The sequence below is a fragment of the Pipra filicauda genome, unplaced genomic scaffold (assembly GCF_003945595.2).
Source record: "Pipra filicauda isolate LSUMZ 115617 unplaced genomic scaffold, ASM394559v2 scaffold151_size3305965_pilon, whole genome shotgun sequence".
Lineage (NCBI taxonomy): Eukaryota > Metazoa > Chordata > Aves > Passeriformes > Pipridae > Pipra > Pipra filicauda.
In genome coordinates this window covers 2,955,440-2,978,565 of record NW_024104007.1, presented here as the reverse complement: position 1 = coordinate 2,978,565, position 23,126 = coordinate 2,955,440, and the positions used below count along the sequence as shown (strand labels likewise).

At 39.6% G+C, this 23,126-nt stretch overlaps 1 protein-coding gene across 2 annotated transcripts in view; it reads left to right on the top strand.

Moving 5' to 3' along the window:
• The window catches only part of HIF1A (hypoxia inducible factor 1 subunit alpha), a 34,434-nt gene that overhangs the window by 6,112 nt on the left and 5,196 nt on the right, over positions 1-23,126 (top strand). Inside the window, exons 2-14 of one of the 2 annotated variants that reach the window (XM_027716632.2) lie at positions 8,587-8,777; positions 9,529-9,674; positions 9,776-9,860; positions 13,036-13,148; positions 14,248-14,450; positions 15,912-16,018; positions 16,204-16,351; positions 17,222-17,442; positions 17,628-17,908; positions 18,417-18,539; positions 18,769-19,163; positions 20,007-20,115; positions 22,865-22,991. In XM_027716632.2, the coding sequence (XP_027572433.1) occupies positions 8,587-8,777; positions 9,529-9,674; positions 9,776-9,860; positions 13,036-13,148; positions 14,248-14,450; positions 15,912-16,018; positions 16,204-16,351; positions 17,222-17,442; positions 17,628-17,908; positions 18,417-18,539; positions 18,769-19,163; positions 20,007-20,115; positions 22,865-22,991 (2,249 nt within the window). The remainder of the gene's footprint in view (positions 1-8,586; positions 8,778-9,528; positions 9,675-9,775; positions 9,861-13,035; positions 13,149-14,247; positions 14,451-15,911; positions 16,019-16,203; positions 16,352-17,221; positions 17,443-17,627; positions 17,909-18,416; positions 18,540-18,768; positions 19,164-20,006; positions 20,116-22,864; positions 22,992-23,126) is intronic. The other variant, XR_003539909.2, reaches the window with a different exon arrangement.

The following is a 23,126-nucleotide window of genomic DNA, read 5'->3' as shown; positions in this document are numbered from 1 at the left end:
ACCCATTTTGTTTACCAGAATGAGTTCTTTCTGTGTCAGTTCTAAACCAAAACTAGAGTGATGCCACTTCATGGAAACTTGTGCATTTCAAGAAGCAAAAGAATTTGAGGCCAAGTCTCCTGTTTTTGCTCACAAAAGAGAATAGTAAAGGGACTGTTATGTTCGAAAGGGAGTTACTAGAGGCTTACCTCCTTCCGTTTGTTTCCTGCTCAGCTCCATTGGAAGAACATATGCTCCAAGGAACAGAAGGCTTGAAGTAATCCACGTCAAATATAAAAGCTGCAGCCTCTACCAGCTATACTAAAGAAGGGAATGGTTTAACTGGGGATGTGAATATTTGGTGCTCAGTCCTTCAGAAAGGACTTTTTTCCTTGCAGCCTATTGAATCTACTGGATGCTGAACTGACATTGCTGCAGGCTTTCTGTCCTAGCTATTGTTGTGTTTTTCTTGATTGCTTAGTGGGACTGTTTGTTCTTTATTCATACAGAAAAATAAAAGTTGATCTCTCTTATTTTTGTTCCTTTTTTTTGTTTTGTTTTCTTTTGTTCATAAAACCTTTGATCACAAAATACCCTGTTAACTGAAAGCACTTGAGGAACTTGAGTGAAGGGATGAGAACTTGGATGGCAGCTGTAAGGGAAAATGTCCAACCTCCAGTCTAGAAAAACAAATGCAGCGAATAAAATAGATGATATGTTTTAAAGCCATGATTTAGACTAAAACTAGTTACTTTATCAAGAGTCTGTATCTGTCTGAAGACAGACCAGTTTGTAGCTGAAAAAATGTTAACTGAGAGCCTGACAGATATCTTGGGGATATGTTTTGCATCACTTTTTGTGAGCTCGGTAGCTGCAAAAGCAGGAGGGCTGAAGGGAGGAGAGCACTTAAGCGTCTAGCTCTGTCAAGCCCCTGCTCAGATATCTCTTTTGAATAGCTCTGATTTTTTTGTAATAATAAACACAATTTAACTTCCATGTATCTTTGATCTCGAAGGACAAAGCACAACTAATTAGGAAAGAAAAAATGATATACTCAAGGAAAAAACCAAATAACCTAGCTAAAAAAAAAAAAAAAAAAAGGAATTTTCTTACAAACCACCACTGATGCCATGTGGTTATTTTAAAACAGTAAATTACCATGCAAAGGTAAACTATCAGTAGGTTACATTGTGTATTAAGACACAGCAGAATCACTTCACCACGAAGTGCAATAAAAATTATGATCTTGGAAGCTTCTACCTACTTGCTCACACTTTATAAATGGGGAGCTATTTGGAGTTTCAGGTCAATTCAAGGCCAAATCCACATGATGGATAATCTTGTCAATGTGGTCCTGTGCTGACTCCAGGACTTTCAGGCTCTGCTGCTGCCTCTTAGGCCATAATTTACCTGTCTTTAAAAGGGGTGTTTATATGGACTTCATGGCCTTGGTAGTAACACTTTACTGGGGCAGTTGATGTGTAGCCCAGTGGACTCTGCTCTCGCTGCCTCTCCCCACTATCATTTTGCAAACGGCAGTGGGTTTTGGAGTGTTTGTGCTGTTGTAGCTGATTCAGGCTGAACTGCCTGCTTGCTCTCCTGATTCGTTAGGGTTTTATTAGTTAGATTTTTTTTGGTGGTAGTCAAGCTGTGGTAAATGGCTGTAACTACCCTCATGTGAAGAAAATGGTTTAAATTGCAGTTAGAAGGTAATATACATATGAATGAATTTTAATAGTTTACATACAGAGGTGTTGTCTCAGCTTGGATACTGTGTTAGTTTCTGCAGTTAAATTTCTTTTAAATCATTCTTACTGTATGTAAGGAATTTCTGAGTTCTTTTCCTGAGCTGGATTAGTGGGCTGTGATGTTCATTGATTCATGAAGAGCAAGACTTTCTTCTGTGCAATCACATGCTTGTGATTACACATGACATTTGGGTGTGGGCTTTCTTTTCTTTTGTGTCAGTTTTTTGTTTGTTTGTTTGGGGTTTTTTGTTTTGTTTCTTTTGTTTGGTATTTTTCTCACAAGAAGTCTCTAAGCAGATGGTAAAATAAGAAGAATTGGTAAATAAAATTGATCATAATGGTGAAAGCAATAGTACTTAAAAAAGGAAATCATGTCAAAGCAAGACGCTGGGCAATGTTTGTATGGGTCCATCTCAAAACTCTATGGTGTTAATGCTCCAGTTCTGTCACCCTTCATTGAAGTTGATCAGCTTCAATTAAAAAGTATTTTTAAGGGGATAAGAGGACTAACTGGCATGTTCTTCATCTATGCCAGGTGGAAGATGAGGGACTTTTGGGTGGGTTCTCTTGGTGTTTTTTTTCCTTTGGAAGAATACTTGCAGCATTAACTCCCCATATATCCAAATAATTGGATTTGAATAGTATTCTCTTTCATTATAAACTCATTTTTCGTATGAAGTTGTCTATAGGGCAGTTCCACTGTTTTAGTTTCTCTGTGCTAAGCACAGGGCTTGCCTGGGATTTCTTTCTGTGGTGGAATAATTTAGTCCAGCTCTGGACAAAACAAAGTTCTAAAACAGCGAAGAAAAATGAGTGGCTGCATATTCAGCACAGTTGAGAGAGTAGAGCTCTCTTGTAACACACTCTGGCTGCAGGTGAGAGTGGTCATCATGGGCATGCCCAATCCACATGAACACAGCTGGTTACTCTGGGTGTTCTGCTGGGGTTCAGCTGCAGACTGGGAGCTGCACCTCTGCCCTGTACAGCTGTGCTGGCAGAAATACCTGGATTAAGCTGGCCCTGAAAAGAGGACCGAGTTTTATACCAAATGCAGGAACAAGTTCAACCTTAAAAGCGAAATACAAGGCCTATTCCAGGTCTTTGGAACTTTCTAAAGTTCCAATACCATCTCGATGTCATACACTGTTAATACATTATTGTATTGTAATAGCTGCATCTCTTTTTGTGTAATGAATTAAAAATGAAGCTATGATGTAGTGGATATGGTTTCTGTGACTCCCATTTCTAGGCCAGGTATTTCCCATACTAGTTTTACAATCTGAGGAGAGGTTGTACCCAACAGTGAATGATTCTGTGACTCTTGTACTGGCAAATGATGGGAATTAATGGTATAACTGAAAGCTAGTTAAAGCTCAATAAGGAGATGTTAACATTTTTGAGGCATATTATTCATTGGTTTATGTTGTTTCCACATGGTATATTTCTGTGAAACTTGAGGAACAGATGATACAATGAATACAAAGAAACTTGATACTAGAAAACAATTCTAAATAGAACAATTTGAATTGGTATCAGATGCTTATAATCTTTTAAAATGTTCTCAAAACCTGGATCAGGAAAGGTGTGCCTGGATTAATTAATACGTTCACAATAGTTATTTTACAGGGGAATTGAAGACCTATAGGGCAAAATCTACCCAGTTAGAGAAAGTTAGAGAAAAGCTAGAAAATATATAACAGTAGTAAAGCAACATACAGGAAACTCATTGATTTTTGTGTTAATCTGATATTGTGTACACAATGTAAAAATTTCCTTAACACTGAGTGGTGATAAAAAAAAGGTAGAAGTAAACAAAGTGGTCTATTATCTAGTTATTTTTAATTGAAGTTTATCAGTTACTGGTGATATTTTCCAGTTTGTTTGTTGTTTTTTTTTTAAACCTATTTGCCAGTGGTAAATAAGCAGGAATTAATCAGTAAATACATGGCCATTGATTCGTTTTGCACTCAGGGAAATGGAAACTGGGGGCTGTATTCAGACACTTGGGGACTCACTTGTAGGAATATGCCATGGTGGGCAGAGGGGTCTTTGGGATGGTATGGGCAAGTATGTATTATTTGGGAGATGCTCTGGCCCAAATGGTTCCTGTGACCATAATGACAGGAGTTGCACAGTCAAGTAGAAAGGCCACATTAACATCTGTTACTGGTGTGCATGGGATTGCTGCTGGTGTGCTTTGCTCTGAAGGATGTTTGGGTAATTCTTGCTGTAAGACTTTGTTTCTGTTCACCATAGTGAAAGTCTGGGTTATATCCTTCAGCTTGAGCTCTTGGTTCAGCAGCAGTGAATCCTGGTCATGAAATACCATTTTACTCTGAGTCTCTAACTCAAATAACTTCTGGAACTCAGATTTTATTCAGCTATTGCGTGTTAACTTCTCTTATATATAGAAAGTGCCTGGTACTGAGTTTAAAGGGGTCAGTGAAACACTGCTTTCTGTGAGTTATAGGGATAATGTGCTTATGATTGCTCTCTGCTTCTGTATTTTGGTGACAGAAATACAAAATGGGAATGGATGTCTGGCACTGGAATTGTGCAGGACAAATCATACCTGCAAATTCGCGCAATTTCCTGTCCAGCACTGGCGCTTCTGATATTTTCACTGCATGTACAGTCACTCTTCAGCTGAGATTTTCTTCAGGTGTTTTCGTTCTGTGCAAGACACCAGAAGGTTCTAATACAGTTCTCAAGCTTGGGGGTTGTTTTAAGTGGACTTGGTTCCATTTCTACAGAATGGTATTTCTGTTGTGAAGATCATGAGTTGTACTCAGGGGCAGTTCTGAAAAAAACTGATAAGTGATAGAATTTATTTAAACTGATTTTGTGGCAGCTCACATCTTGCTGTTTAAAGTCCTCTCCCTTGAGCTTCCTTTTTTCTCCCCTAGTTGAGAAAGTGCTCACTTTGGCAATACATTTTCTTTACAGGAATTCAACATCATTTAATTGGCTACACAGAAATTTGTGGGCAGCTCCATATGCTGAAGTGTGTTTTTTCATTTACTTTATGCAATTGTAAGTAACAAAGCTCAGAGTAGTTGCAATAGTAAAGGATTTTTTTTTCCTTTTTTTTTTTTTTTTATTTGGTGGCATTCAGTGTTGAGGCAACAATGACTTCATTTGGTAATTAAACCTCATTTGTGAAAGACCTTTTCCCTATTAATTTGATCCATTAAAGAAATGCTCTTTGAAGCTGGTAGTTAATCTTCCTATTTAAATGGCTGGGTTTTACTCAGATTGGTTACAGCTTTGGTTTAAATAGCAGCTAAAAATAGCAAACTGTTGTGCTGTACAGTTTAAACATCTATCTATAGTAGTAGCCTTTCTAGAAAGGAAACACGTAGTAAAAGGGAGAGGAGACGCTGCCGCTCGGACAGCGCTGGTTGGGACCAGCATCGTCCTTTTCCTTGGATTTTGCCCTTCTCACAGTCAGGCAGCTCTCCAGCCGGTGGCACCTGAGGATCTTACTCCAGGATTAATTTTTAACAAGCACTATGAGCTCGATTTAACCTGCGTTTAGGTCGGTAATTAGTGATTCCGCTGTTGTGAGAAGCTTTAACTCTTCCTGTTGAAGGCTGCTGTTAATTGTGCTAAAACCTTGCAAAAATCTAGAAACTACCCAAAATACTTTCAAGAACATTAGGCTGTCAGAAAGAAAATTCAAGGGCTGAAAGCTCAGCTTGTGAGGTTACCATCTATTTTCATCTCTTGCGTTGTCCTTCTCTACGTGCCTTGTGTGATTCACACAAGCCTGACAAACCTGTGGCCTTGGAGTGCACTCATTGCCAAAGCAAGGAGGGGGGTTTAACTTAAAAGTGTCTGCAGCTGAAAAGGAAGCCATGACAAAACTGCAGGCATCTGAGTGAAGAGAAACCAGTTACTTCAGTAATTCTCCCTTGAGTTTCTGTTGTAGGATGAACTTTCTGCAGGTGATGGGATCTTGAATGAGTGGCTAACAAAGAAATATCAGAGGTATAAAGGTGAATCTGTCTAAGGCAGCAGAATTGCTTGGGCTACTGTCATGGTTTCAGCTGGGATAGAGTTAATTTTCTTCCTAGTAGCTGGTGCAGTGCTGTGTATGAGCACTAGATGAGAATAATGTTGATAACACACCGATGTTCTAGTTGTTGCTGAGCAGTGCTTACTCTGAGTCAAGCAAGGACTTTCCAGTTTCCCATGCTCTGCCAGTGAGGAGATGCACAAGGAGCCAGGAGGAGACACAGCCAGGACAGTTGACCTGAGCTGACCAAGGAGATATTCCAGACCACAGAATGTCATGCCCAGTGTATAAACTGGGAGAGTTGGCCAGGAGGCGCCAGTCTCTGCTTTGGGATGGGCTGGACATCGCTCAGTGGGTGGTGAGCAATTGCACTGTGCACCACTTGTCTGTCTCGGGTTTTGTTCCTCTCTCTCTTTTTGTTGTCTCCCTTATCATTACAATTATTATTTTATTAAAATTATTAAACTGTTCTTATGTCAGTCCATGGGTTTTACCTTTTTCCAGTCCTCCTCCCCCTCCCATCGGGGCAGGACAGGTAGTGAGCAGACAGCTTTGTGGTACTTAGTTGTGGGCTGGGGTTCAACCACGACAGTTACCTTGAAATGCCTTTGACAAAATTGAGTTTACAGTGAAATCTGTGGTCCAAGAAAGAGGAAGAAGAGAATTCAGATGTTTTTTCACCTCCAACCTTAGTCTTCCATCATGAGAAAAGGTACTTGAGGCCTGGCTTCAGTAAGAAATGTTTAATCAGTGAGGTTAAATAGCTAAAATATTTTTTCAGTATTGTTAAAGGTCAGACTTTTCGTAATGGCTCTTTCTGGATATACCTGTATGTCAGGAGCCTCAAGCTTCTCAGACCAAGATATCCATGACTAGAGCAGGAACGTCTGTTGTCACAAGGAAATTGAATGTGAAGAAATCTGCAAGATGGGGAAATATAGTCAGATATATTAAGCTACCCTTCTGAAGGACTTGAGCTTATATACACAGCAACCAACAGAACTGTTGTATGTCCAGAGTTTTTTCCAGCTATAATTCCTGTAAGTTAGTTTTCCAAAGATCTTTGTTATTATTATGTTGATTTAATAATGTTTCTTATTACACAAAAATAGTATTTCTGTAATCTAATGGCCTGATTTTGCCACTAAAGGAGAAAACATCCTGTTCTTTGCTCTTATAAAACTTATGACTATGAAAATCAAGCCGCTAGTGCTTCCTTCTTCTGGCAGGGGCAGGAGGCAGAAGGAGAGGACAGTGGGATTGGGAATAGGTGGGGATGCCGTACAGTTTTATGAAGCTGGAAAAAGTTAAGGTAATTATAGAAGAGATTCTTACGGCTTACTCTGTCTTTATCATGGATTATTAAGCTTCTTTCATGTTTTAATAAAAACGATTCTTTCATGTTCCGTGCTTCCGATGTCTGTTTTAATGGTATTGTCGCTTGCATGTTTCTGCACAAACTAAGAAAGTTTTTGGCTGTTGTGGGTAGGACATCAGGTAAAGGTCTGAAAAAGTGTTCTTTTGGGTATGTATTTGACTACTTACATTGAAGAGGGGAGATTTATATTAGATATTAGGAAGAAAATCTTGACTGTGAGGGTGCTGAGGCCCTCGCACAGGGTGCCCAGGGGAGCTGTGGCTGCCCTGTCCCTGGAAGTGTTCACGGCCAGGTTGGGTAACACTTGGAGTGTCCTGGTCTAATGGAAGGTGTTCCTGCCCATGGAAGGGGATTGGAACAAGATGATTTTTAAGGTCACTTCCATCTCAGACCATTCTGTGATGCTATGCCTGGTTCATTATGTCCCAGGCAATATTAGCCCATGAATTGCCTTGCTCTATAATTTGTGTGCTCTCACAACATATGTGCTAACTAAAAAGTGCTTTGGCACAGATCTGCAGACCTAGCTATGTGAATTTGGCAGTGATAGTACATGGCTTTCAAGTCTATTGAAATTTGAAAAAGTAATTTGTAAACTGCAATTGTTTTTTTGAATCAGGTGTGTGCAAAATGGAGATAGGGTGCATTCAGAAGACATAAATGTATAAGAAGAAAAATGAACAAGAAAAACTTGGAGCTCCCATCTCAAAATGTTTAGTTCAAAACTCATGTGACAGATGCATGAGGGAGATGTGGGTGCTGGGAAAAGGGGGAATTATCCATGTTACCGATGGACAGTCTGAGTTGTTTCGGTGCTTGCTCTCAGTGAGCTCTTCTTTACCTCATGTGTTGTGGGGGAGGCAAGTCTACAGAGGCCATGGAAAGAGAATGAGGCATTTTCTGAGTTTTCCAGTATAGGGGAGACTATGGAAGGGGCTGGAGAAAGAGTGAATCCTAGAATCATCATAGAATAGTTTAGGTTGGGAAAGAGCTGGGAAAGGTACTTTCTGGATCACATGAAAAGCAGGATATCTCATACTAAATCAGTATCCTTGTTCATCTGACTTGTGAGGTGGGCTTTGTAAGGACGGTAAAAAAAGCATGAACTTGGAGAGTGTACATGAGCTGGAAATAACCTACTCTGTAGTATGTTGAATGGACCTGAGGGGTTAGGAAATAGGATTTGAAGGCTGGAGAGGCAGCAGTCAAGGTATGAGAGAAGCAGGAACAGTTCTGAGTACGCACATGTCTGTTTGAAGAACTGATCCTGTTGGAAGACTCCGTAGGTTTGAATTCAGTCCTGGCAGAGCCCAGCCGCTGCAGAACTTGATACAATTGCCCTTTTAAACTGAGGTTTTAAATTATTCAACTTCGATAACTGCTTAATTGGACAGCTTAGTTTCAAATTTAACTTCCACAGAGAACTCTTGCTTCCTATGCTAACCCCAGATTTGTTTGTTTAGGATTAGCTCTGAACGCAGAAAAGAGAAGTCAAGGGATGCGGCCCGGTGCCGAAGGAGCAAGGAGTCCGAAGTGTTCTATGAACTCGCCCACCAGCTGCCTCTGCCCCACACCGTGAGCGCACACCTGGACAAGGCGTCCATCATGAGGCTGACCATCAGCTACCTGCGCATGAGGAAGCTGCTGGATGCTGGTAAGGGAATGATGGGGCAGAATCCCATCCTATTCCAGTGATCCTGGTTGGCTCATCGCAGCTGTAGTGCCGTTTTCAGTCACATTTGGCGCTTCTCCCAAAGTTAATTTCCTTCCTGCACTTGTTTGTTCCAGCTGTGCTTTACTCAGCTGTAGGCAGTTGGTGCAAGGCTGGCTGAGCTGACTGTGGATGTATCCCCTTAATATGAACTGCAAGGAATATTTTTGTAATTTGTGCCCCACTGAAGGTGAAGTTAGCTGAGGATGTGTTGTCTCTGCAGTGACACCTGCCCATGCAACTACAGGAGTATCTGAGTTAGGTTATGAACCAGTGCTGTGAGTGCTGTACTGGTTATTTGCACATCTACCTTTAAAGTATAGAGGAGTAAGTTCAGTAGCCAGACTTTGAAATCTCTCCCAGCAAGCCCATGAGTGAAGTTTGTAGTGCCTTTTTGAGATAATGCCTTTTTGACATAAATGGTAATATTTTTGCCATGTAGACTTTCTCCTTAAGGTGGAAGGTTTATTGCTTAATGCATAAAAGCACAGAGGGTTAACTTCACTCTGGTTTTCTGTGATTTGTGATACCATTACTGGAGCTTGAAGAACTGATCACTTATCTAAATGAATTATACTGGGTTTGAATGGTCCTGCAAGATTGGCTTCTTGCAGAGTGGTGCCAGATGTAATTTCTGATAGTAAGTGAAGAATGGGTGGTGTTTACTTAAACAGAAATGTGTGACTGCTTGCAGGTGAGCTGGAGACAGAAGCCAAAATGGAGAAGGAACTGAACTGTTTCTACTTGAAGGCTCTTGATGGATTTGTCATGGTTCTGTCCGAAGATGGGGACATGATTTACATGTCTGAAAATGTGAACAAGTGTATGGGACTCACTCAGGTGAAATACTGACATTTCCTAAGACTGTTTCAAATCTGTAAAAGCTGTTCCATTTTTGTATATGTGAAGTTAAACACCCATATACCTCCTATTTCTTGCAGTTTGAGTTGACGGGGCACAGTGTATTTGACTTCACTCATCCATGTGACCATGAAGAGCTGAGAGAAATGCTTACACACAGAAATGGTGAGAAAAAAGAAAAAATCAATTTAATTTACTTATGGTTAGTTCCTGTTGGCTTTAATACAGTTGGATATCTGCCAGAAAATGGTTTTGAGTGAACAAACTACTGTGCTTTTCTGCTTAAATCTCAAAGTAAACCTTGTTGAGAGATACTAATAACAGAAATAACCAAAATGTTTTGGCAATATCCTAATTATAGGAAAAATGAGACTTCATTATTACTCTTTAATCTAACAAAATTAATGACTGAAATGGAGTTCTTGAGGGTTGAAAGAATTCAAGTGCCTACAGGAATAAAATTAAAGGTAGGTTGAATGAGAATGATTTTAAGCAATTACTGCAGAAGGACATGGAGAGGTTCAGTTGGTGCATTTGTCTTGGTCTGGGCTTGCCTTTACAGGACAACTGAAAAGCAAATGCTTTCTTCCAGAAAAGTGTGGTGGTATACTTAAGACATGAGAAAAGATACTGTATTTGAATTTTAGGACACCAAAAAACAAACTGGGGAAGAATTGAACAACCCCAAAAAGGGCTTTGGGATTGATGCTTCTGTGCACCCTTTAGTTGGTGCATGAAATTGGTATCTTTTCACAGACTTCTGACTCTCCTTTTCTCCGTCTGAGGGAGCAGAACACCGTGTTCACGTGTTCTGTATGCTTTTGAATTTAACAATTGCCCATGAATTACTGCTTTTATGTCTTCTAAAGATCTGATAATGACTATAAAGACTTGGCAGCCCATCTGCCTCCAAACAATTCTGCTTTACTCAGTAGTTAGAAGTCTAAAATCCAACCTCTATAATTTCTGTTTCACCAAACAGGAGTTATATGGACTCTGAATCCAGATAGTGATGACTTACTAAACCTGACCTCTGCTTTCAGGTAGCACTGTAAATCAGAAGTCTTATGTTGTCATCCTACTAATTGAGTGGAAGAGACCTGATAAGATAACATAGCACTAAAGGCCCTGACTTTGGTTTTGTAAGCATTTTGTGAACTTGTCTGCCTTTAGTACTGAAATATATTTCTAAGGCTAGATTAGATTCCCCCCAGCCCTCACTTTTGGAATACAGTAATGCACTTTTGGAATGCAGTCTTGGGGCTGGGGAAACAACTTCCCTAAAGCAGTTAAAAAAAACTGGTTTTGTTGCAAAAGCTTATTCTTAAAAAATGTCATCTCGCTGAGTTCCATACAAACCCAGCTCTAGCATGTCTAAATTGGCCAGACTGGAATAAGATGTCTGGAAAGCATTATTACAAAAGCTGTTTTGCAAATGAAGTTGGCAGACAAAAGTCTGAATTACAGTAATAATAGTACATTTTTATATTTATTAGTATTCCCAGGTTGCATTCTACTGCAGCTCTTACATCAGTGGAATTATTTTGGTTTTGAATTGGGTATTAAATATTCCCCTTTGGGATTGTATGAGTGTAAGTGAATATGAATGTGATTGGCAGAAACAGAACTGCGTTCTCGTTTTATGAAGCTGCTTTTTAAACTTTCAAAGCTGGGGATCTTAAAAACTAATCCCCAGTGCTGAATCAGACTTGAGAAAGTTGCTCCATCTTTTACAGTTGCTTTGTAAAGCAGAGCCTTAAGCATCAGGGTTTGGTAACAATAATGTGTGACCTTCAACTATCAGTTTCTGGATTGGTTTAACTCTTTTAAAACATATTGAACTAAAGAAGTTTTAGTTGCTTCTGTGAACTCTGCTTTAGTTCCCCTACCCCGTTATTGAGGATATTTTGATGTGGCCTAAAATGGGCTTGACCCCGTTAGTCTTTGCCTCCACTAGAAACCATAGACAATGTAGGTATTGGGGTTTTAATGTTTTTCTAATGAATTTTGTCATACTAGTAGCTGCAGTGCGAGCCACCCTGAAGAATTTCATAGCTACTTTTATCTGTGGAGGATGAGAGCAAATTACCATATAAACTTGTACCAGAAGCAAGGTCATAAGTTCTAAACTTTCCCCTCTGCCACGATTCGGTCCTTGCTCCTTGGCAAGCCTCAGCAAACTGGCTCTCCCACTGCTCCTTCTCCTGGGTGCTTTATTTCCTTCTCCCACCCATTGTGAGCTGCTTGCAGCTCTCCTGATACCATCAGTTACATTTTCTTTGCCCACAACAGCGTAACTAGTAATTGACTCTGAAAGGATCTCCCCTGTAAAAGCAAAATCTTAACTTAAAGCCTGCTGGTAGCAACTAAAGCTAAAAAGTTACTGCTGCTAACCTTGATTTGTATTAGGGTTTCTCGATTTTTTTTTTTTTTTTCTGCCCAAGAATGCTAATAATGTGTTTAAAAACCTGGTCCCCGTTTACTGCAAGAGTGTAAATTGCTGTGGAGGTATTTGGATGCATGTAAACAGCAGAATTGTTAATTCTGAATTGAAAAATTTAAAGCTACTGCAGTCCTGGAGAGCTACAGGCCCAAAGGTATTTGGTTTGAACCTGAATTACTGATGCATTTCCATGGACACCAACTCAACAGGGCTTCTCATTCTGCATGTGCTTTTCTTGTCCACTGCCACAACATTAAAAAATATTAAATTTTCAGTCAGTCTTTCCCCCCCCATCCCTTTTTCCTGAAATCTGTGATTCTGGAGTTGGCTACAAAAACAATACTGATCTTAAAACATTGAAACTGGGCTGCAAAAGCCTCTCCTACGAGGACAGGCTGAGAGGGGCTCCAAGAGGGCTGGAGAAAGACTTTGAACAAGGTCACGGAGTGACAGGACAAGGAGGAATGGCTTCTAACTGACAGAGGGCAGGGTTAGATTGGATATTAGGAAGAAATTCTTCCATATGAGGGTGGTGAGGTCCTGGCACAGGTTGCACAGAGAAGCTGTAGCTGCCCCATCCCTGGAAGTGTTCAAGGCCAGGTTGGATGGGGCTTGGAGCAACCTGGTCTAGTGGCATGGGTGTTGAAACTAGATGATCTTTGATCTCTTCCAACCCAAACCATTCTCTGATTCTATGAAACTTCAGGTTTTTGTCTCCACGATAGTAAAACTTGTTCTGAAAAGTATTATTATCAAAAATGCTGTTAGGCTTATCAATCTTTTTAGTTTATTTTTTGAGTCCTCTCCTAGACTGAGAGTTCTCTAACATGCTGGGGGATTTTTTGCACCGTGACGATCCAAGAGCTTAAGAACTGGTTTGCTGTCTGCTTTTGCCAGGTCCTGTGAAAAAGGGCAAAGAGCAAAACACGGAGCGCAGCTTTTTTCTCAGAATGAAGTGTACACTGACTAGCAGGGGAAGAACAGTGAATATAAAGTCTGCTACCTGGAAGGTAACTAACGCATCGGAGTATTTACATAATTTGGCAGCTTCCTCTTCAGATGTCATAACACTGTATTTCAACATTTTTGCTTCATGTAACGAGCTTGAGTTTCACTAAGTACTTTATAATTTAATGACTGTGCTTCAATATGCTGAATTTTAATGCTGAATACATCACAGAGGTAACTGAAACAATGTTTTAAAATTAGTTTTTCAAGACTCTTCTAATGAATTTTCCATTTTAAGTTAGAGCCAATTTACTTACAAACAGTTGTAATTACTAAATATGTTTGCATAAAGCCTTCTCTGGGAAAAAAATACTTGACACCACTTATGCTGATCCCTGATTTCTTTTGATTTGACACTGAAAATGTGACAGCTGAGGTCTCTCTGAAGGACTTCAATGCCATTCTTTTCAAGCTGCTGGCTCTCCCTTTTGTAACAGTTGGAACAAAAAGAGGCCAGCCTGATAACTTTCTGCAGTGAATGCATTTTCTCCTCTGCACAAAAAGTAACCTTTTACTGTATCGAGTGGATTATGGCTCACAGTTCTCTTTTATAACTTGAATTTCATTACTCTGGATCAAACAACTTCTTTGCTGCTGTCTGTGAACAATTTCTGCTTCAGAATGGTTAAAAGAAAACCCCACAAAATGCAAAACTTCTTGTCTTTTGAAGGAAATATTGGATCCCTAACATCACTTCTGCAGAAGATCTAAAATGGAGGTTGCTGCTATTACCGTAACATTCAAACAGCAAGATACTTTTTGCTGAGGCAGTTGCTTATCAGTGTCATTACTGTAACTTTCAAAGAGCGGCAGTTCACAGAAATGCAGCAATTTGTGGTGTTGCCTCACGCAGCACTGAGGGGAAGGAGCTGACAGCCTGTGTGCCCATCACAGGGTGGAGAACAACTGCTCTCCTGTAGCCATCCCTCCATCCTTCCATCCGTCCCTCCATCCATCCCACAGCACTGCTCCTTCCTCTGGCTGCTACCACATCGAGGGGTGGGGAGGGAAGGACTTTGCTCTGGTGTGCTAATGGCAATATGAGTGTGTTGTCTGGCGGACAAGAACCTCGTCTCTCTTTAAAATACAACTTCCCCGTAGGTGCTGCACTGCACTGGACACATCCGTGTGTACGACACGTGTGGTAACCAAACTCACTGCGGCTACAAAAAGCCTCCCATGACGTGTCTGGTGTTGATCTGTGAACCTATTCCTCACCCATCAAACATTGAGGTCCCCTTGGACAGTAAAACGTTCCTCAGTCGTCACAGTCTCGATATGAAATTTTCCTATTGTGATGAAAGGTAATATATATAATTTATTCTCTAAAAAATAATTAATTTGGCTAATGTTTGCCTTGTACATTTACGTAGTCTTTCTTGATAACTCGATTCATCTCCCCAGTGGAATCATTGGTGGGATACTTTGGTTTTTACTGAATGATCAGGATACCTTCAAAGCCATATTTTTAGATCTAAGGAGGATGAAGGGTTTATTCAAGGCCAGATTGGATGGGACTTGGAGCAACCTGGTCCAAGTGGAAGGTGTCCTGCCCATGGCAGGGGTGTTGGAACAAGGTGATTTTTAAGGTCCCTTCCAGACCAAACCATTCTGTGAATAAATCCTTTGCCTGCAGTGAACTGCCTGTTCAAACTGGTCTTTACTACAGTGACGGTGACTAAATTGAAATGAGAACATTCTTCCAGACACTGAAAAAACAGGAAGGTTTTAGGTTTTTCAAATATGGGACATTTTGGTGACTGAAAAGAGTGTGTATGTAATACTTGTCAGATGCGTTTTACTGCTATTGCTTCCCCTCTCCCTTCCTCAGGAGATCAGTGTTTGCTTTCTTCAGTCGAAAAAAAATCCAAAAGTTCAGCTGTATTTTTAATGCAATACATCTGCTGTTGAAAAATGAGATTTTTGTGTTTTGGTACAAATCAGGTGTGTTAAGCAAACACAAAAGACTGATTTTGCTATCCTCTGGACACTTAGCTTGACAAATTTGATAAACCCAAGTGAAGGAAATAATCAGCCGTGAGGTTTTTTGTTGTTTGGGGCTTGTTTGTTTCATTTGTTTGTTTTTAATTTGGTGTTATTTGTTACTGCCCATTTCCTTTTCTTTAGAACATAAGTGAACTTCTAGTTAGTTGCTGCAATTAGATACAGAAGGAGGTTAGTGCAGGTTATTTCTCTCCTCTGCAGGAATTACCTTTCTAGGACTGATGGTGTTACATAAAAGGTACTTATTCTGCATCTATAATGGGGCAAAATGCAAGCTCTGCCCTTGTTAGCACTGCCCTCTAGAGACTGAAGAAATCCCATTTTCCTTAAAAGCAGGCAGTGTTTCGGGGGAAGAGTAAATCTGATTTCTCATTTCTCTTAGTTGCAGGTTTAAAACTGTTGAAGTGTGTCGTTGTTATTTTATTAAATTCTCATATTTGCCTAAGCTGGTCTGTAAGTAGCTGGTCCACCTAGAAGCAAAAAAATTACAAGTGTCTAGAAAGCAGGGATTTGCTTAATCCTATCCCACTATAAATACTCAGTGAGAAGTAGAATCCTATGCCTGCTGAAATTTCTCTTTTAAAGAAGCATAAAAATAGCAACTTATTTCAAAATGAAAAGTCCTGGTAAAACGCAGTTGTTGCTGGTGTGCGTGGAAGTGACTCTTAGGGATTTTTTAGATCTGCAAGCATCCACATGCTCTAGTATTTGTGCTTGTCCATGTCTGCTTTTACATAGTCGTTTTCTCCCTTGTTTTAAAGAATTACAGAATTGATGGGGTATGAGCCAGAGGAGCTCCTGGGCCGCTCAATCTATGAGTACTATCACGCACTGGATTCTGATCATCTGACCAAAACACACCATGACAGTAAGTGAAAAGTGAATTTAAAGTCCTCCAACTACAGGGGATGAGAGACAGCACTGGGGGAAAGCAGCAGCAGAACAAGAGCTTTTTTTTTTTAAGTGCATATGTGAATCTGCAATGGATGTTTACCTTAAATGATTTTGTTTTTTTCTGCACGTAATTAAAGCTGGTGTCCTTTCTGTTTTTAGTGTTCACAAAAGGGCAGGTGACAACAGGGCAGTACAGAATGCTGGCAAAACAAGGTGGCTATGTCTGGGTTGAAACTCAAGCAACTGTTATATACAACACTAAGAATTCTCAGCCACAGTGCATAGTGTGTGTAAACTATGTGTTGAGGTAAGTTGAGTGGACTTCGATGTTCTTTGTCATCATCTTTATTGAAGACAAAGTCAGGTTCTGATGGAACTACATCTTTTTTTTTCAACTTCCTGAGAATGCCATCCCCTGTTGAATATGTTATGATATTACTGTTCCCTACAAATGAATTGAATTTTTGCTTAGAATACTGCCAGTCCTAGGATAAGAAATTATATTTGAAAACAAAATGCATTTTGGATGTAGTGATGAGTGTAGGACCAGCCTCTTCTATACTGTCTCACTGTAAGCATTTGAGCATTTGTGTGCTCAAAAAACTCTCTAATCTTTGTCTGAGCAGTTAATTCCACCAGTAACTTGTAGTCATGGAGTCAGAGCAGTAGTAATGGTGCCTTTTATAATCCCATTTATCTTTTTCTTCCTTAGAATTCCTCTTTTAATTGAAAGCTTCAACTCAAAGCAGACTTCCTGACTGTTTTTCTGCAATTGTATAATAGTCCTAAATTAGCTTTTCAAAACTTTAGTGAACGTACCAGTATAAATCTGTCAAGATATTGCGTGTACATACGTAGTTTAGGAAATATCTAACTTTTTTTCCCTTTTTTTTTTTTCTGTCTTCCTTAATGCTTTCAGAAAAGCATGTTTATTTTTGTTACTTTTCTTTGATGGCCCTACAGTCAGTACTTGCTTTGTCTGTTACTTTTGAGGAAAGAACGAGTAAGAAAAAAAGAATTTTTAAAGCCCTTATCCTGGTAATTTTGTGGGATGTGTGTGGTGGGGTTTTTTGTTTTTTTTAGGGAAGGGGGGTGGGTTTCAACTTACAAAACTGTTAAGCCAAAATTTATTTCTTTTAGCTGTTCTTTAACAGTCATCTTCCTCTCTGTCTGACAGTGGAATTGTTCAGAAGGACTTAATTTTTTCCCTTGGACAAACTGAGTGTATGCTGAAACCAGTGGAGTCTCCTGATATGAAAATGACCAAAATATTCAGTAAAGATGACCTGGATGATACCAACAGCCTCTTTGAAAAACTTAAACAGGAACCAGATGCTTTAACTGTGCTGGCCCCAGCTGCTGGAGACACAATTATCTCTCTAGACTTCAGCAGTAATGGTGGGTGTGTGTTTAAATTGGAAAGCATCCTAATTAGCGAAGTTAATATTTTAAAGTAGATTTCAAAAAATAACCTCCCAGTACCACTTGCCCAGTGGTATTTCAGCTGCTGTTTAACTTTATTGAGGTCCATAGACACGCACAGTGCTGTTACTTAGGTTGATGGTTTCTTTTAATTTTTATAGAGTCTGATGAACAACAATGTGATGAAGTTCCTTTGTATAACGATGTAATGCTCCCCTCATCCAGTGAGAAATTGCAGAATATAAATATGGCAATGTCCCCACTACCTGCCTCTGAAACTACAAAGCCACTTCGTAGCAATGCTGATCCTGCACTCAATAGAGAAGTTGTATTAAAGCTGGAGCCAAACACAGAGCCACTCGAACTTTCTTTTACCATGCCTCAGGTGCAAGAGCAACCAACCAGCCCTTCTGATGCAAGTACCAGCCAAAGTTCACCTGAGGTTAGTTTCGTAATTTGGATATGCTGTCATTAAAATGTATGTGCTGTTGGGGCTTGTGGGGCAAATCTGGTTAAGGATGCAGCCAGAACAGGAATTGGGAATTATTTCTACCTTGTGACTTAAGCTCACGCCATGATCTGAGGAAACAGATACATTTTCATATCTTTTCATTAAAGCGAGTCTTGCAAACACATGCAATACCATCTGATAGAAATGAGGAGAGCTTGGGATTGGTCTTTTTAGAAAAGAATGATTCAGACACAACTTCCTTAAACAAAGTAGTTGTAATAAGTTACTGTAGGGGCTACTTCCAGGGTCCAGATAGGCAAGTGCTTCCCAAGTGGGGTAAATTTGAATGTATACAGGCAAGTGTGTTTTCCCTTCCCATTTGAATTTCGTGCAGCTAAGTTTGAAATTAAATTAGAATGTATTTCAGAGAATCTGTAGATAACGGTGCAAAACGGTGTAATGAGGGAAACCTAAAACTGTGCTCAAAATGTCTTCACAGCCCAGTAGTCCCAACGACTACTGCTTTGACGTGGATAACGATATGGCGAATGAATTCAAACTGGAATTAGTGGAGAAACTCTTTGCCATAGATACAGAAGCAAAAAATCCGTTCTCTACTCAGGTAAAGTACAGTAACTTAAAAGTCTTCATCATCACCATACTTATTCTGAATGTGCTTCTCTTTCTTCTTAGGACGTCTTCAGGAACTTCCTTCATTCTTTATGTAACATTTTTATTAAAGTGCAAAAAAATAGTTAAAGATTTGGTAAAAGGAAGAGCCTTGATGAAGCCATGAAGTCCTAGCTGAGATTTCTTCCATATTTATAAGTTTTACGTCTCGTCTTTTCCAGGAAACCGATTTAGATTTGGAGATGTTGGCTCCTTACATCCCGATGGATGATGACTTCCAGCTGCGATCCTTTGATCAGCTCTCTCCGCTGGAAAGCAGCTCTTCCAGCTCTCAGAGTGCAGCCACCATTACCATATTTCAGCAGACTCAGACGCCGTCAAGTCCTGCTGAGGAGATAAAGCCGGCGGTGGAACGTGCGGACGATGTGAAGACAATAATCGTCCCTTCGTCTCCTGTGCACGTGGGCAGCGAAACGAGTAGTGCCCCGGCGTCGCCTTACGGTGGGAACAGGAGTCGAACCGCCTCTCCAATCAGAGCAGGAAAAGGAACAGTGGATCAGACGGAAAAACCTTCTCCAGCAGCACCCAGCTTGCTAACAGTAACTCTGAATAAAAGGTATTTTGAAAGCGCAGCTTAAGGCCTAGTGTCAGTTCAAGGAACTAGATATGATACACCTATAAATTCTGCCATGTGTTGTATGTTGTCTTCAGCATTCTGCTTCAAAGTAGGAATTGGTACATTTAAATTGGACACTTCAAACAAGTCTGTTTTTTTTTTTTTATAGTAAACCTCCCAGGAGTTAATTTTACTGTAGCTTTTACATAAGCACCTTATGTAACAGGCAGCTACTGTATGCAGACTGTGTTCAGATTTTGATCTGCCTTGTACCTGACATGCAGCATTTGGACAAGAAGGCAGTAGGCAATTTACAGGTAGTTGCACCCACACAGTATTTGTGGTGCTTTCCTTGTCCACTTTGTTAGAAGTAAGGGGCAGCTACAGTCTGAGCTACATTTATTGCTTTTAAAATGAGCCGTATTTTATGATGATGGACTGTGGTGTATGTAGTAGACATTTACCACAATAGAAAACTACGTAAAGTCAAACGTCAGTTTTATGATGCATAAAAGATTTATCCGTACATAGAAATGTTCAGAAAAGACTTTCCCTCACCCTTCTCTCCCTTCTTTCAAAAGTAAATTGCTGAACTTTTATGCTTTTTTTCCTGCAGATTTAAAAATTTTTGTTAAAACTCATTCTGAGCTTCACAGCAAGATTAAAAGCTAACATTTGCTATGCTCATAGACAATGATTGTTGAAATGAGTCAATTTCTGAACGAAAAGTAGTAGAGTTCATAAATTCAGTTCTGTGATGATGTGTATATATAAGTGTCCACGAAAGAAGAATGGCTTGAGGAGAGTAGAAACGTCTTAACAGCCTGAATCAATTTTTCTTAGATCTACTGCACTGGATGAAGAACTAAATCCAAAGATGCTAGCTTTGCATAATGCTCAGAGAAAACGAAAAATGGAACATGATGGTTCACTTTTTCAGGCAGTTGGAATTGTGAGTTTTGTTTTACCATTTTAAAATATTCCCTTTTAACCTTGCAATTTCTGAAATGAGGCATCACTGCAGACTCCTGAGTTGAGCTGTTGATAAGCAATGGAATCTTGGGATCAGAAATAATTAATTGTTTGATAGTGAAATTTATATTCATATATCTATGCAGATACTCCAATTTTAGTTCTCTTTTACTGTCAGCTGTTTCAAAAGTGCCCTCTACTCTCAAGCACATTTCCTGATTAGGTAGAAGATACTCTACTCTGAACATACATGTTCTTCAGTAGGATATGCACAAATGTAAGACATCACATTGAAATGTGTAATTGCTGTATTTATTTCATTTTTGAATTGAAACTCAGTTTTCATATTTGTCGATACCAGAGATAGGGTTCTTATGCTTCTTTCTGTGTTTTCATTTTTCCATGAAGTCTGAGATTCCTTTACTTAATGAGATAACAAGACCATCTGAACCATGAGGGAATAGAAGTCCTATAATAACTTAGCAAATGTCTATTACTACCACTCTCTTCCATGCACACTCTGTCTAGTATTAGTGTGTGTGATTTTGGAGTAGGTCGTCATCATCTGTCCTAACTATTCAAAAGAAACTTTTTAGATATTCTTATAGTTGTGCCACTTAATTGGGGGTTGTCCGGCTTGTTATTTTCTGCAGGGGTATTTTTGTCTCCACAATCTTTGTCTCTTGCTGTCACTTCTTAGTCTTTTGAGCCCTTGAGCTTTGCCATCGTACACTGTTCTCTCTCTTCTTGCCTTCATTGCAAATTTCCACTTCTTAAGTTTTGCACAGTTAAGTCTTACTTCCTCTACTGCAATGTAGCCTTTGAGATTCTTTGTTTCTCTAGTGGTCCATCTCCTAATTGTAGTCACCTGTCATGTCTTACAGTGCAGGATTATTTTTCCTCTGAACTATGCATTATTCCTGTGCTAGTATTCTGCTTTGGGCATGAGATAAATCACTGTTTGTTGTCTTTATCGTTGCTGTCCGCTAAAAGAGCTGTGAAAGATTTTATATGTCCAGTTTTTCTATGAGGCAAACACTTTATTTTTTCTTTAAATCATAATTATGCCATTGTTTTCATTTGCTAAATGCTTTGCATGTTGTTCTGTTGCTTCCAGAAGCCATATTAGAATTCATAGCTCTGCAAGAAATTTTGTTGCCTTCCATTGCCCTTTGCTCATGTAGTGGTGCTACAGCTGTTGCAGTGTTGCTGACAAAATATTCAAAAGAGCTTGGGATGTCATTAAATACACAAAACACAAGCAGTTCAGTATTAACTGCTGTAACAGTTTTCAGTCTTCTGTGCTTAGTGCCAGTTTAATGCTTACAGGTTCAGACTTCATCCTTTGCTAAACCTTTTTCTTTTTTCTGTATCTGACAAAAGTGTTGTAAATATTTTGATGGTTTCTCAGAATCAGAAGCTCAATTTCCATGAAGCTGGGTCTTACTGATGTTATTTTAAGAAAGTGCTTTTGCTGTTTGGCTTCTTTTTCCAGAATGGATTTCTGAGAGGGATACACAGGCCTTTCACACACGCAGGAGAAAAATGATGTTAAATCCAGGCTTGGGATACACAATACTATTCTGGAATTGTACAAACACTTGGCACAACTTATTAGCTTTAGGGAAGCAGAACGTATTTTGCAAGGAGTGAAAATAAGTGAAGACCAAAGTAAAGTACTCCTTTAGCTTCCTAGGAAACAGGAGAATTAGGCGAGGGCAAGATGTGTCGTAGTCTGATTATAAAATAATGTTCTATATCATTACACTGGAACAGTTATGAGCCATACTTTTCTTAAAATGAAGGGCTGGATTGCATTCACAATAAAAAAGTGAACCAGCAACAATGTAGGTGACTACTGACCTCAGTATGAACTGCAGCCTCTGAGTAAACTGTACCTTCTATTATACATCTGTTCTTTTGACTTGCATGGGTGTTTCATAATCTGAAAACATGCTCTTTACTGTTTTAAGTGTTGGCTATAGTGGCAGGGTTCTGAAATACCTTCTCTTGTTGCAGCAGTCAGTAGTACTAACAAGACCAAACTTTGCAGATTCAACTATTTCTGCCAGGAAACTTGATACTAAGACCGCGGTTTTTCCTTCCATCTGTTTCAGTGGCAGCTGCTTCTTCCTTATCCTAATTACATGAAGCCCTTACAGCTTCCTAATCCCCATATCTTCTGTGCTGCTGTCAAAACAATATGCTAAGGAGCCGTATCTGCAGTAGACTGGCTTAGGACTGCATTCCCCACGAGGCAATAACTGGAGTGCAAGCAGAATTCACATCTTAAATTTAGATAGAATCGACCTACTGAGGTTCCTGAATCTCCTGTCTATACACTGTTAATTCCAGTGCAGGAAACCATTAGAGACTCCAGTGTAGACCTGATGCTTACTCACACCAGAGCAGTGCTAATTAAATGGGTGTGTATGTGTACATGTACACGCTAATCTTGACTGTGGTAACTGGTGATAACCAGGATTTAGTAATTGTTTTCTGTAAGGGAAGTAAGGTCTTGAAATCTGATTCAGTTTTCATTTAAGTAATTTTCAAGGTTAGTGTTCTTGTAAATACATTTCTTCCTAAGTTCTGAACAAAGGCCACTTTAAATTGTATCAGTGCCTACATTAGTAACTAGTGATGGGAACTGTTAATTTGGAAGAGGGACGTGGAGGGATAGAAAGATACAGTATTCAATAAAGAAGATTCATTTTATTTCTTTCTAGGGGTCTTTATTCCAGCAGACAGGAGACCGTGGAGGAAATGCATCACTTGCTTGGAAACGTGTAAAGGGATGCAAAACAAATGGTCATAATGGAGTGGAGCAAAAGACAATCATTCTACTATCAACTGGTTGGTATCTTCCTTTAATAGGCAGCGGGGGTGGAGGGGACTGTGTGAAAGAGAACTGAGTCAGGCCAAAACTATCCAAACTTAGCTCCTTATGAACAGCTCTGGAGGAGAGGTTAAGCATGGTGAATAAAGTGC